Source organism: Sinocyclocheilus rhinocerous, unplaced genomic scaffold, assembly GCF_001515625.1.
Source record: "Sinocyclocheilus rhinocerous isolate Xijiao unplaced genomic scaffold, SAMN03320098_v1.1 scaffold20, whole genome shotgun sequence".
Lineage (NCBI taxonomy): Eukaryota > Metazoa > Chordata > Actinopteri > Cypriniformes > Cyprinidae > Sinocyclocheilus > Sinocyclocheilus rhinocerous.
Window position 1 is genome coordinate 383,818 of NW_015640468.1, and position 14,362 is coordinate 398,179.

The window sequence follows — 14,362 nt, forward strand, 5'->3', positions numbered from 1 at the left end:
CCTAAGCACACAGCCAAGATAACAAAGGAGTGGCTACGGGACAACTCTGTGAATGTCCTTGAGTGGCCCAGCCAAAGCCCAGACTTGAACCCGATTGAACATCTCTGGGGAGATCTGAAAATGGCTGTGCACCGACGCTCCCATCCAACCTGATGGAGCTTGAGAGGTACTGCAAAAAAGAATGGGAGCATCATACTCAAAGACTTGAGGCTGTAATTTGTGCCAAAGGTGCTTCAACAAAGTATTGAGCAAAGGCTTTGAATACTTATGTACATGTGATTTTAATTTTTTTTTCTTAACGTATTTTATTTTTAATAAATTAGCAAATTTTAAACAATTCTTTCACATTGTCATTATGTGGTATTGTTTGTAGAATTGAGGAAAATAATTAATTTAATCTATTTTGGAATAAGGCTGTAACAACAAAATGTGGGGAAAAAGTGAAGCGTTGTGATTACTTTCCGGACGCACTATATAAAGGTGACTTGACTCTTCTTCGATATCAAAATCTGCCATGTGTATGTTTCTGGTTAAGCTCGGTGGACAGCATCTGCTGCATGCTGCTGATTACCACAGAAAACAAGTTAGACTCTTTTCATTTTGGAAAAATAAACAAAATTGTGTCAGTGTGTTTTTTTTGTTGTTTTTGTTTTAGCTTTTGAGGGGCAAATGATTTTCTGTTGTAATCAACAGCATCTGTGGCATGCTTCCTATTGAGAGAAAATAATTTTGACTTCCAGTAGAAAGGTTATCTTGTGCTAATTCAACTTTTCATAAACACTGTACAAATTCAGGTCTGCACATCTTAAAACTGCCAAAGTAAGGATTGAACATCTTAAAAATGAAGGCCTGAACATCTTAAAAATGTCAGAGTACAGTCTAAACATCTTTGAAAATGCCAATTTAAGATGGGGACATCCTTAAAAATTTTAAATTTAGGCATGTACATCTTAACAAATGTCTAAGTATGACCTGGGCATTTTATAAAATTCCAAATTAAACCCTGAACATCTTTAAAAAGACGTCAAAGTAAGGCCTGAACATCTCAGAAAATGTTAAAGGCCTCAACATCTTTAAAGGGGTCATATGATGTTGCTAAAAATAACATTATTTTGTGTATTTGGAGTAATGAAATGTGTTTATGTGGTTTAAGGTTAAAAAACACATTATTTTCCACATACTGTACATTATTGTTTCTCCTCTATGCCCCGCCTTTCTGAAACTTTTTTTTACAAAGTTTTTACAAAGCTCATCGGTCTGAAAAGCGAGGTGTGCTCTGATTGGCCAGCTATCCAGTGCGTTGTGATTGGCCGAATACCTCACGAATGTGACGGAAACGCTCCTACCATATTGTGATGATGCCCTGTCAGGCCGGAGCGACAAGACAAAAACATTAAAACCCATTATAAACGAGGCATTTGTTGCATCCAGTGGGGACATAATTACGGATTATAATGACTTATACTGTCTTTTTACGCGTTGCGTTGATGACGAAGCGGATATCGTCCTCTTTTGGAAGGCCAAACAAAGTAGTTTCGCTTTCACAACGAAACACACAGCGCCTTCATGACATGGCGGCGGCAGCAACAATACTACAGCGAGAATAAAAGCTACGCCTTCTTTCTTTGCGTGAACATTTGGGCGGCGTTAGCAAATCTTCCCACATCGTAGAGGTCTGCACGGGCTTTAAAGTGAAGCCCGAACTCGGCCCGTACCTGAGATCGTCTGACCCGACCCGACCCGACCCGAGCGGCACAGTTAAATTTAGAGCCCGAACTGAACCAGAAATCTTTTTTTTTCCCCACAACGAATAGCCAATTTTTAAAAAATGCTGTATTTCACGATTGCATGCAACGGTCAGTAAGCAAATACATGTAAAGAAACAGAATCATTAAGGCTCGGCCAGTTCACAAGGCAAAAGAAAAAACACCACTTATGAAAGTTTATGAACATCACGTGCAGCGGTCACAAATTCTGCCTAGTTTTTGAATAGTTGTATACGACAAGACTATAATTCTTCCACCGTTCAAATTATGGTCATTTTCGTCAGTTAAGGCTCGTTAGCATTCGGCCTGCTTTAAATCAGACACAGAGATGCAGTGCGGTAAGATCGCATTTATTTGAATTAATTGGGCTAATTATATAATTTATTTGAATTAGCAAGCAAGAGAGAGAGAGAGAGAGAGAGAGAGAGAGAGAGAGAGAGAGAGAGATGAAAGTTGCATGTGTGAACCTGTGTCTACGCGTCTCTCTCTCCAAGCAATGAGGCTTAGTTCCTTCAAAAACAGCGATTTTATCCCCTCATTGCAGAGAAATATAACGTTGCGAGTCAGTAGCCTGTCGAAGCTATTTTACTAATAAAAGTTACCGTGCTGTGTTGTCGTGTGCAATAATGTGTGTGCGTGCGTCTATGAAAGCAGCGTAGCCTGCATATAGTTTTAGTTTAGCTATAAACCCGAGCCCGACCCCAACCCGAAGCTATTCATTAAACATTAACCCGAAACCCGAAGCTATTCATTAAAAATTAACCAAAACCCGAAAATATTTCGGGACCCGTCGGGCTCGGGTCGGGTAGCAGACCTCTACCACATCGTGACGTAGACATGTGGGGGCGTGTTAGAACGAGCCGTTTTAGGTAGGCGTGGTTGACTCTTAACTTTTATAAAGAATATCTCTTTGGATTTGAGACTTTAGTCTTTGCAACTTTACAGATCTTCTTTATGCACCAAGAGCTTGTAACACTTCAAAGAGAAAGGAAAAATTTAAATCGCATCATATGACCCCTTTAAAAAATTCCAAATTAACTCCTGAACATTTTTAAAAATGCCAAATTCAGGCCTGAATATCTTGAAAAAGTGTTAAAAGTAAATGCGCTGCACCGCAATAGCTTGAGGCTGCATATACTAACATGTCAAAGTGAACGATCCAAATCCATTTGTACTGTTCTCGGAAATAGCGCAAGTGCATGGAGTATATCAGATATAGAACAGGGCATAATTTTACTGTTCAGGGTTTTGCCAAGCTGCACTGTAGACAGTTTCACTGATTATAATGGGTTCTATCTGATTCTGTCACCTATCCGCTTCCAGTGTAGACACAGTGTTAAACACATGCCAAATTAAGGCCTGAACATCTTAAATGTCAATAAAAAGTCTCAGTTTTTAACAATTTGTCAATAAAGGTAAGTTAACCTTCTTAAAATGTTGGCCAACCTCAATAAGTCGAAGTAAATATGTGAGCTGCTTTATTTTGAATTTATTTAAATAATTTACTGTTACTGAATTGTATCTACAGTTTAAAAATTTACTTTTTGGTCTACTACAACTAGTTGTATATACATGTTACAGATTTGTTGCGGTGGTAACGTCCAAAATCTCCATTTTAATGCTTTTAAATATATATAGCCTGGGGTGTGTTTCCCAAAGGCAGCTGTGGTTGCAAGTTCCGTCGTTACCAATAGAGTTCAGTGTAACTTGCGACCATAGTTAACACTACGGCTAACAATGATTTTGGGAAACGCAACCCTTCACATGAAGATCAAACTAAATCCTTCAAGTGCTAGGGGAATTGCATGTTGTGCAATTGGGAACAAAACAAGATTTTAACCCTTTCATGCCTCTCTTAAATAATCAGTTTAAAGCCTTTCTGCACTATAGTATATGACCAAACAAAAAGCTACTAATTTACATTGAAGAGCGTAACAGACTTTGCCTGTCGGCTTGAGCCCTGATGCTCTGGAAGTGATCAGCCGTTACACTCTGGTCTGGGAGGAACCCACTGCAGTGAAACTTTACTAGGCCCTATAACGTTTGTCCACAATTTGAACTCCCTACCATACCCTCACACACACATACTTTTACTTGATGGATCTGTTCCACTTTACATCAGTTCCTAATCTTATCTCTAGTTCCAAGTTACACACACAAAAATCTATCTAGTATCTACATTTTATGAATCAAGACCACTACCTTTGGAGAAGACACAGGAAAAGACTCTTTTCTCTCTCTCATGCATGCATCTGTTGTCAGTTAGCGCTAGCTTTTACCATTGCACTGGCTTTGAAGACAGCCTGGGGCTTGAGATTCCCATAAATTCAGCCCAGCGATGGGACCTGAGTGGATTTGCACCTTCTCCCATAAACAGCTTGTTTTTAAAACACATCCTGCAGCACCTCACAGTTTGACAGAACATCTCTCATTTCTCAATAACAGCCTTGCATGGCATCCAGTGAGTTACATGTGAATATCATTTACAGAGTATGTACTTGTGCCATAAAGGAGTAATTGGACTGATATGAGGCTTCATAAAAGCCAGGTGTTGTTGAATATGGAAGTTGTCCATATATGGTGCCGTGCTCTCGAAGATGTCAGCCACATGTACTTCATAAAGCTGCTTTCGTAATACCTACCTGACTCTGACAGCACTAATCAGTTGAGCTTCATGAACAGTAGCAGTAAAAGCGAAAAGACTATGTGGAGCCATGGGGGCAGAATCCACAGAACGGACAAATGCGCAATGATGGCATACGATTGAGAAAGAAGTAGTAAATGATGCACAGATGTGCTGCTTTTTTCTTTTTTTTCTCAGACTGCCAAAACAACTTGCTGCTGTTGAGTATGTACTGAAGACAGGAGCGTAAGAACGATCTGAAAAGTTACAAAACCTTATTTGCTTGGCTCGTGAATATGAATTAGCTGGCATAACGCTCTACTCTACCGAATGGCAGAAGCTGTGCTTTGTCTTAAAGGCACAGTCCACACAAATATGAATAATTCTGTCATTATTTACTCACACTCATGCTGTTGTAAAACTGCATGACTTTCTTTCTTCTGTGGAACAAAAAAGGAGATATTCAGAATGTTTCATCTGTTTTTGAAAGTCAATGGGGCCCAAAATTGGTTTGGAATGACATGAGGGAGAGTAAACGATGACAGATTTATCATTTTTGGGTGAACTATCCCTTTAAGACCACTACAATCTCAAGGATGGCTGTAGTGCCTCAGTCTTACTTTACTTTCTGGTTGGCATTAATACATATAGACAATATGACAATTCTTACAATTCTTCATTGTAAGATCCGCTCCGTCTTTGAGACATCCATTTGTCTGATCTAGCAACTGCCACGTTGTCGGGTACAGCGGAGCTAAAGGCTCCCGGGTAAAAGGACCTTTTGTTTTTTTTTCCGCTCTCAAAACACTAAATAGCAAATAAAGACACCACAGTGCTTTCCTAAACACCTGTTTGTTGTTAAGTGCTGCAAGATTGTCCTGAACCATGAGGCCATCATGTGCAAAGGTTGTGAATGAGGTATTTTTTTTTATGTCAGCATATAAGAATCCCTGAAATTATAACATATATTTCAAAACAAAGCTTGTTTATGACTCATTTTTGTTTAAGGTGATTAAATATGTATTTTGCTAGTAATTGTCAAATAAATGAAAAGATGGGGTAAAACACCCTTGTTAAAGTGGCTCCCACTATGGCTAAAAATGCCATAAAAAAAAGTTAAAATAGAACCTAAACACTAAAACACCACCAAAAACACTGAAAGGAGGAATAGTACAGAATACCCACTTAAAAGAGCTAGTAAATTAAAAGTAAGTAAATAAAAGAGCGGTACACCATTTGCTGACATGGCTATTTTGTATGTAATTAAATACTAAAAAATAAAACATAAAATTAAATAATAAAATACATCAAATGCTATATTAATAGCATATGATGACAATTTTTGTGGTCATGTCACTATTATATATATTTCTACCAGCCTATATTTAAACTATATTACTATAGTTCCTTTAAAAAAATCGAACTTTTCATACCATTTCTTTTAACTCAAACTGAGTTAATCAATCAGCATTAAAAAAAGGAAGAAAGTATATTTCAAATCAGCACTTGAGAACAGGAAAAATAATTCCTATGAATTTCCTCATTTTACACATTTTCCTATTTTACTATAAAAAATCTGTAAAAATGGGGCACAATTTACTGTATTAGAATGAAGGAATTTTCTGTATTGATTTTTTGCAGGTGTTTTACCTGTAATTTTGCACTGCATTGCACTGTGTTTTAGACTTAACGGAAATGTCGGTATACTATAATGGATAATGTCCTGACAGAAAATTACCACTACATTTCCTTTTTTTTTTTTTTTTGTTGCATGTCACTATAGCATGGCACTACAAATATGAGATGGATCAAAACTCTTAATAACAGGGCTTAAAGTCCAAGTCCTTCTGGAGACTTTAATCATGTAGTTCCATGACAACCACACAATACTGCACACGGGGTGCCACACAAAAACTGGGCCACTGTCAGCTTGAAGTGGAAGGATTTAATAAAGCTCTGCTGTTCTTTTGTGTAAGCTCAGACTGATAGGGGACATTAAAAAATATTTATTGTGACAGTAATTTGCCCAACTTCTCAAAAACACATTTCAACCTCTGATGAAATTACCCCAGAATAGCTTCTATTGTTCAAGCGAGTTAATTAGGTGAAAAGTCCTGTAACACTTGTGTTTAAGGCATAGGGGGCTTTGACAATAAGAGCCCTTGTTAACCAGAATGAACGAGTGTGTTATGGTCATTTTGGTGTGCATCAGGCATCAAGGCATACTCAGTTCTTTGTATGCTCTCTATAAGATATCTAATATAATCTAAACTATAGCTTCCCAAATACTCTCTAATACATGCATATATGCATTAAATCTATATCTGCACCATTCAATGAAGGAGAGTCTTTAGTAAAGTTCAATCTCAATGCAAAAAAACCCCCCACACAATTAATTAGGCTGCATTAAAATGAAGGTTGTATCATATAGATTTATATAGACTATATAATTAACTAAATACATAGCATTCCAACAGTTGCAGGTCATGCAAACAAACACATTTGTTATCTAAACCTGCTACACTGACATTTGGTCTAACTGTAGCAGTCACAACTGACCAAACAGGGAATGGGCTGCTATCCTGAGATAAGAGTTGTTTTTCCAAAAATACTTGGCAGGAGCATTTGTCAACATTGGCCACTTTCCTGAAAAGCCTCTTAACCCAATAACCTCATGCCTGGTAAAGCAGTTCAGATTATGAGTCTGATCTCTCTTTCAATGAGGTGTTGTCAGTGGCCGGCTCATTTTCTTCCTTTAATCTAAGGCTTTGAAATAACACTAAAGCAAGTTTATGGCTAGAATTCCAGATGATCCCACACTAAAAGAAACATGTGAAACTGTCTAGAGCATTCTGAAATGACAAAGATCTCTTTGATGTGCACCAGGGTCACAGTTCATATCAAGTGTGCCTTCATTATTCGGCTAAACATATTTTAATCATGACACCTCTCGGAAGATTTTAGCATGGTGATGGATATGACAATGTTAATGTATTTAGTCTTGGCAGAATAGATCTGCTACGCTGCTGCTGCTGTTGGTTATTGCTGTAGTTGTAGATAATTGCTGCTGCTGCTGCAAGCAAGTACAGGAACTTGCTACTGCCAATGCACACGGCGATACAGTGCCGTGAGTATTTAAGACATACTGCTGCTGCACAAATAGCATATAAAATAACCCGTAGCAGATCTATACAGGTGGAGGGTTGAGGAAGGTGGAGGGTTTCAGAGAAACACTGAAAGCGCGCTGCAGGGATCTCTAGTGAATGCTAGCCAGCCATATAAATGCAAGGCAGTAAGCTCATTGGCTGCATATGCAGCATGAACCAATTAGCTGTGCCAAGTCGTTTAACTCTCTGAATAGCATCAGTTACGTTAACAAAACATCAGACTGCGCCATCTAGAGTTTCATGACTAAACTATATATAAAAATAATAATAAAAAAAATATTTAGATCCAAGGTCAATTTGGGGTCTGTCTATCTATCAGTAATAAAAACAGCAATATTGTGAAATATTATTGCAATTTAAAATAACTGTTTTCTATTTGAATATTTTATAACATAATTTATTCCTGTGATGCAAACCTGAATTTTCAGCATCCAGATTTTTCAGATGCTTACAGCATATGCTGATTTGCTCCTCAAGATTTTTTTATTATTATCAATGTTCAAAACAGTTTTCAAGAAAAAAGAAGTCAATACAAGCAAATCAAGACAAGCTAACAATTTATATTAGTGGGGTCGCTGGATTGGTAGAGTCTGGGTGTCGTTCCCAGGGTCAGAAAAGTCTGACAACTCCGATTATAGTTGTAAACAAATAATAAATCAATGGAGTAATGTATCCCATCAGTGTGCAATAATTGTATCAAACCAACTGCAGTTATCACAGCCTTGAAGACACTTTCTCATTTAGACTGAGACAAAATAATGGATCTAGATCTGAAGACACAGCAAGACTCTCCATCACTCCATTCCAGCAGGAAACACACAGACAGACACATGCCATTAACAGACGTGTCAATTAGCCCCAAACTAGCTTAGAGAGCACTTGTGGATTTTGGGGACACACAGCTACATTCCAACTGAGGCTGTTTATGTGTCACAGCTCTCTCTGAACCTCAATCGCTTCATGCTCTCAGTCTCAGCACAGCCAAGAGATGTGAGACATTCTGGCCGAGGAAGTCAAACAGATGGTTCACGCTCAACAGAGTCAGACTGCGATTTCATTAAATGCTACCTGATTATAAAGCAAGCTTTCTTAACCATTGCATGTTTGTATTCCCTTGTGAAAGTACACTGTAGCATACTTTTAAAGAGAATATGGAAATAACACTTTAAATAATATTCAACTTAAGTGTGAACTGAATCTAATGTTTTCAGACACTTACTTTTTATGTTAATTCCAATTAAATTAAAATGTATTATAGTTTAAATTTATATTAAATGCTATTAGTTGCACTTTTTGATCCACTTAAGTAGGACTTAAGTACATCTTTATATGTGATTTCATCATTTATGTCAATAATTTCTATTGTCTTTGAAATATGGTTGTACTGTGTACTGCCGAATGTACTGATAAGCAAATATGGCAAACTAAAATATACTTTAATGTCATTTGTAGTGAAACTTAAAGTGTCATTTAAATATATTTGTAATTAGACATTTATAATGAAGTTTTCAGTGCATTTAAAATATTTTAATTTGAACAAATAACACTACAATTATATGCAAATCTACACATAAAAAATAAGTGTGCTTCTTTAAAGCTTAATTAATGATTATTAAAACACAGACCTGCACAACCAGCACTTTTTATAAATGTACTTAAGTGTGTTGAGAAACATGAAAGTGTACTCTCTTTAAGTTCTCTTAAGTGACATTGTATTTCATTAATATTATATTATCAAGTATAGTTTTTTAATATACTTTTAAGATTTGAAGTACACTACAAGTACACATTCAATAAAATTAAGTGCACTTCTTTTACACAATGGTTTATCTGCCACTCTCCTCATTTCAAGACACCATGTAATTTGAGGGTGATTAATGTATAGTTACAGTGATTTTACCACAGACAAGGGGTGTTCGTAGACATGATGCAAAACTTTTTTTTTTTATTCAATGAGAGCAACAGCAATATAATAAAAATCACCAATGTTTAATAATGAGTTACATATATTACTAATAGTTCAGCATAACCAGCTCTTTTGTAAGTAATATATGCTGTTTCTCTGCCCAGTTCTGTATGGTATGAACATGAATTCAGGCACCAGAAAGGTTTTTATCCACTAGTCATTGGGACACTGATGACTCAGTTTTTGTGCATTAAAACATCACTATTATTTATCATCAACAATGCTGTATAACACAGGAGGACACATGATTTGTTTTGATTTGTATGACTTGTTTTGTTTATCATGCATCTGAGTATGATGATCACTAGCTTTTACACTGCATTGTGGGAATTTTTATGGAACGAATGTGTTAGCGAACTGGAACGATTTTGAAAGTGGAACTGACCTAGAAATGTCTGACTCCCTGGACAGTGCACTGACTAACTAGGGAGCTGATTGAGACACACCCATAGTTCATAAATCTAACTGAATGCTGTTTACGGTTACCAGAGGACTTGCCACTTTTAGATAATATGTACAATGGCTTATCCAATCAAAATTTGGCATCAGAACTATTCATTTTACAGCTAAAAATCCATGTATTCAAAATGTACATCAAAAAATAACGATAATTTGTTGATTTAACAGAGAGTGCAGAAAGCACTTGAAAATGAATGCCGAGAAACCAAATGTTTTGCACAAAGCTGCTGCAAATAGCCCAAGTTCATGCTGGCAAATAAACATTAACCAAACATCATCTGCTGTGGTAGGCCATGAGTTATAATAGTGCTGGATGGACAGTAGCTGCCAACAGAAGGGCCACTAAAAGTCCAGATTTTACTCACCACACAACCAGTGCATTTCCTGTTCATTCACTGAACACACTAAGGTCAAAGATCAAGTCTTACATAAAGGTCTATATAAAAGAAGACTGGCATTGTTGCAGCATTCTGAGGTTCACTGTCTGGTCTGGATAAAAATATGACAGCCCTTCAGCTATTATGGCCATCATTACCGTGACGGCTCGGTAAAAGATGTGACGCATTAAATGGGATGCAGATGTTCCCGGTTACTCCTAGTTTAAAGCTTGTGGTAGAAGTGATACGACAGTTTCATAAACAGGAACTGCCTCAGTCTTTAATTGGCGTTGTGTGAGGTAATGTCCCATGAAACTACAACCAATAGAGTTCGATATTAACAAAACACAGCGGCTGACCTTTCCATGCCTCTGTTCTCTTTTAGCATCAACCCTATAATTCTTCATCCCTCCATCCTTGTTTCTCTGCTCTTCTTATGATCTCTCATGGGTAACTCTAGGATTGTTTATGAATCCTCTGAATTAAACTTACCTGCCTGGCATCCTTTCCGAGACCTATTCTCATTTTCTGCATGGTGTGCTAATAATAGTATACTTTACATGTTAATGTTTAATGGTTTTGAAGTTGGATTTTAAAGAAAATCACTGCTATAGAAATCTAATCTTGTGAAAGTATCTTTTTCTCTTGTTTTAGGGTCAATTACATGATGCTTTTTCCCCACCGATCTAATAATTTATTAAAAATACATTAAATGCATTTTTAAATATATGTAGTCATTAATAATGATTTTGAATTTAATAAAGAATTTGAATTCATGATTTTGAAAAATCTTTATTTTTATTTGTAAATATATTTACATATATTTGAATTAAAATAATGATTAAGATGTGTATACTCCTCTGCCATTTTAGTATTATTTATATAATATTATATTTTAGTGTTTCTTAATATTATTTTATATTTTCAATTTTCATTTTCATTTTAGTTCAAATTTTTGTAATTTCGTTTTTTGCTTTTGACACTTTTAGTTGCCACAATTAGTGCTTTTAATATTTTGATTTAGCTTTGATTTATTTTTATTTCCATTAGTAATTTTAGTACTTAGACTTTAGACGAAGCGGAGTCCAGCCCGGGGTCGTCACATGTGGTTGCCGCAAGCCCGCCGGCCGCAATGAAATTATTCTTTTTACTTGATTTTTACACCAAATCAGATATTACATCAAAAATGTTTTTGAAATAAACCCTCTACTAGATGGCAGATGAATGCCTAAAGAACAAATACATTTGTCACATTAGTTTGTGATCTTTTTTTAAACACCAATTTTTAGGTTTCACAGTTAATTATCCCACATGAGTAACAGGTTTTTGTTATCACAGCCCTGCCTATGCTGTTTTAACCTCCTCACCTCTTCATACATTTAACCAACAACAAAGACGTTTAAAAAAAAAATCACAACATAACACAATTAGTTAGGGTTACTGAGTTGGTGACTATCATTTACAATGAGTCAAGACCTCTCTCTCTCTCTCTCTCTCTCTCTCTCTCACACACACACACACACACCCTCAGACCCAGCCATAAGAGGGTAGGGCATGTTTCTCTGGGACCAACAGGGCTGCTCTTAAGTGCTACAGCTGTGTAAGCAGACATACATTGTTTTTAACCCCAGCAGAACTTGACTCCAATTACCATACTAGGCATCGAGCCCAAAACACACTCACACACCCTATCAGGGTCAGTTTTGAAACAAATGTCATGGTTTTCTGAGGAAATAACGGTCATGCTGTCTGTCCAAAAACTTTGTTGAAAGACATCTGTCTCTGGTTGTATCAGCAACATCAGCTGCGCTGTTAACACAGCTGAGGTTTGATATACTCACTCATCTGAGTCATCTTTACTATTCAGTAAAGTGTTTTACAATGTATTGTGCATGTAAACTATAAAGCATGCTGCTTAGCATTGTAGCCAGTTTTTACAGTGTTAGCCCAAAAAAGCTGGACTGGAATTACAGTAAGGTCAGCGGTCTAAAATGCCAATTAAATTATATTGCCATGCCATCTCAAGGATTAAAGATTGGAATGTATTGGCAGTGCCAGGAGTCATCTAGACCAGAGCATATGTGCCAAAATATGTTGCCTACAGCTCTGGGAGCGGAGATTGTGTGAGAAAGCTGATTTGTTAAGTGTTGTTTGACTTATTCTGAGTGATCTGTCTGTGAAAATGACTGTGAAAACCCCCATTCTCCCATATGGGCTTTTCTGTCCAGTTGCACCACTCTCATACTCTGATCTGGAACGCTATGAACATGTACAAGTCGAGTGATGCAAATCCCAGTGCTGTTGGACTAAATATCAGCACTCTTGAAAAGACATTTGGCCAATTAAATTCAAGGACCAGAATTAACTGTTGTATTGTCACTATATAATATAATATAATATAATATAATATAATATAATATCAAGTAAAGTGTTCGCTGTTGTATAGCGCCCTCTGTCAGGTAATATGTTATTAAATAAATTGCAATAATAATAATAATAATACATTAACAGTGCCTAACTCTAAAGCATTGTATTTTCAGGGCGTGCATTTTTGTGGGACTGAAATTCAACATGATTGTATATCTGTAAATGTTTCAACTGGAAAAAATTTACACACACATTTTCATTATTCAGAATCATAACCAGAAAGAGCTTTATTGCCAAGTGTATTTACACACACAAGGAATTTGTCTTGATGACAGGAGCTTCCATAGCAAAGAAAAAGTACAGACACACAATAACATATAATTTGACATAATAAAATTAAATATATAATAATAAAGAGAATAGACAATCAATTAAAATAATAATAATTTTGCAATATAGTCGATGTGAATAAAATGATGTGATTAAAACCAATGTTATGATACACAGACTCTGCTTGAGATAATCATTCATTACATGTCATGCGAACCTTTTAGCATCACCACAATACATGATACTGCAAACACACATGCAGACATTTTTCCTTTCTTTGTTTAAAATGTGTTAGAATCCAAATGTTTATAAAAAAGTTACTTAGCAAATGTTTTTGTTAACTTTTAAACAGTTCTGACCTCTCGTCATTCTGTGACCCGTCCAGGTATTTGCTCTGCGAGGTTTGCTAGCGGAGCAGGCTTCAGCTGCTGGAGGACAGGACCATCTAGCACACACTCAGAGCAGCCGTCAGCCGAGCGCACGGCGACTACGGATCAGCGCTCTTCAACATTGGGGTGATGGGTAAACCCTGGGCTTCTTATTATTTTGTGCTCATTAAGAAATAAACAGACTGGTGCTCGAGTTACCGTTATTTTTAATGCGCAATTACGTATCATGATATCACATTTATTTAGGCTATCTCAGTTCAATGTCTCATTACAGAAAGCTAAAATCTTGTCAAATCTCCTGTAGTGAAATACCTGAACGCCCACACTGGAGTGGTCCTCATACGCAGCAGGAAAAAACACTATCGACTCATCTGGTCTGCCCTTTCTTTCATCACCTGCCTTGAGAACAGAGGCCAGAAGGTGCCAATGTTGCCAACTTAGCAATTTTGTTGCTAGATTTAGCAACTTTTCAGACTACCCTAGCAACTTTTTTTTTTCAAAAAGCACTTAGCAACAAATTTAGCTATTTTAAAAAAGTATTTGGCAACTTTTAGCAACGTTGGTAAAGTGACTCAAATGATAAAAAAGGCACATATTTTCAACTAAATTACACAAAAAGAGGAAACCATTGAACAGCTAGCCAGCCAAGCAGCACATCAACCTGGAGAGAGCTGGAAAAAGATGCCTAACAGTAAAAAAATCAAATGTGCATTAAGTTGCTAGTTCCAATTGGTCAATAATAAATGCACATTTATGATACAGCATGTTATTAGCTTGTATATATAATTGTTGTTCAGTTAGGTACACTGTAAGAAAAAATATGTGGAAAAACTGAAAAAGTACTAGTCATTTTCTGCCAGGATGTTATCCATTAAGTTGTAACCCTGTAACCTTAAAACACAAAATGCAATGTGGAAT

At 36.6% G+C, this 14,362-nt stretch overlaps 1 protein-coding gene and 1 pseudogene across 1 annotated transcript in view; one reads left to right on the top strand and one right to left on the bottom strand.

Moving 5' to 3' along the window:
- The window catches only part of LOC107753139 (olfactomedin-like protein 2A), a 20,784-nt gene extending 9,892 nt beyond the window's left edge, over positions 1–10,892 (bottom strand). Inside the window, exon 1 of the mRNA XM_016569264.1 lies at positions 10,851–10,892. Within this exon, the coding sequence (XP_016424750.1) occupies positions 10,851–10,892 (42 nt within the window). The remainder of the gene's footprint in view (positions 1–10,850) is intronic.
- A 1,648-nt stretch (positions 10,893–12,540) lies between these two features.
- LOC107753140 (ribonuclease P/MRP protein subunit POP5-like) overlaps positions 12,541–14,362 on the top strand; it is a 4,213-nt pseudogene continuing 2,391 nt past the window's right edge.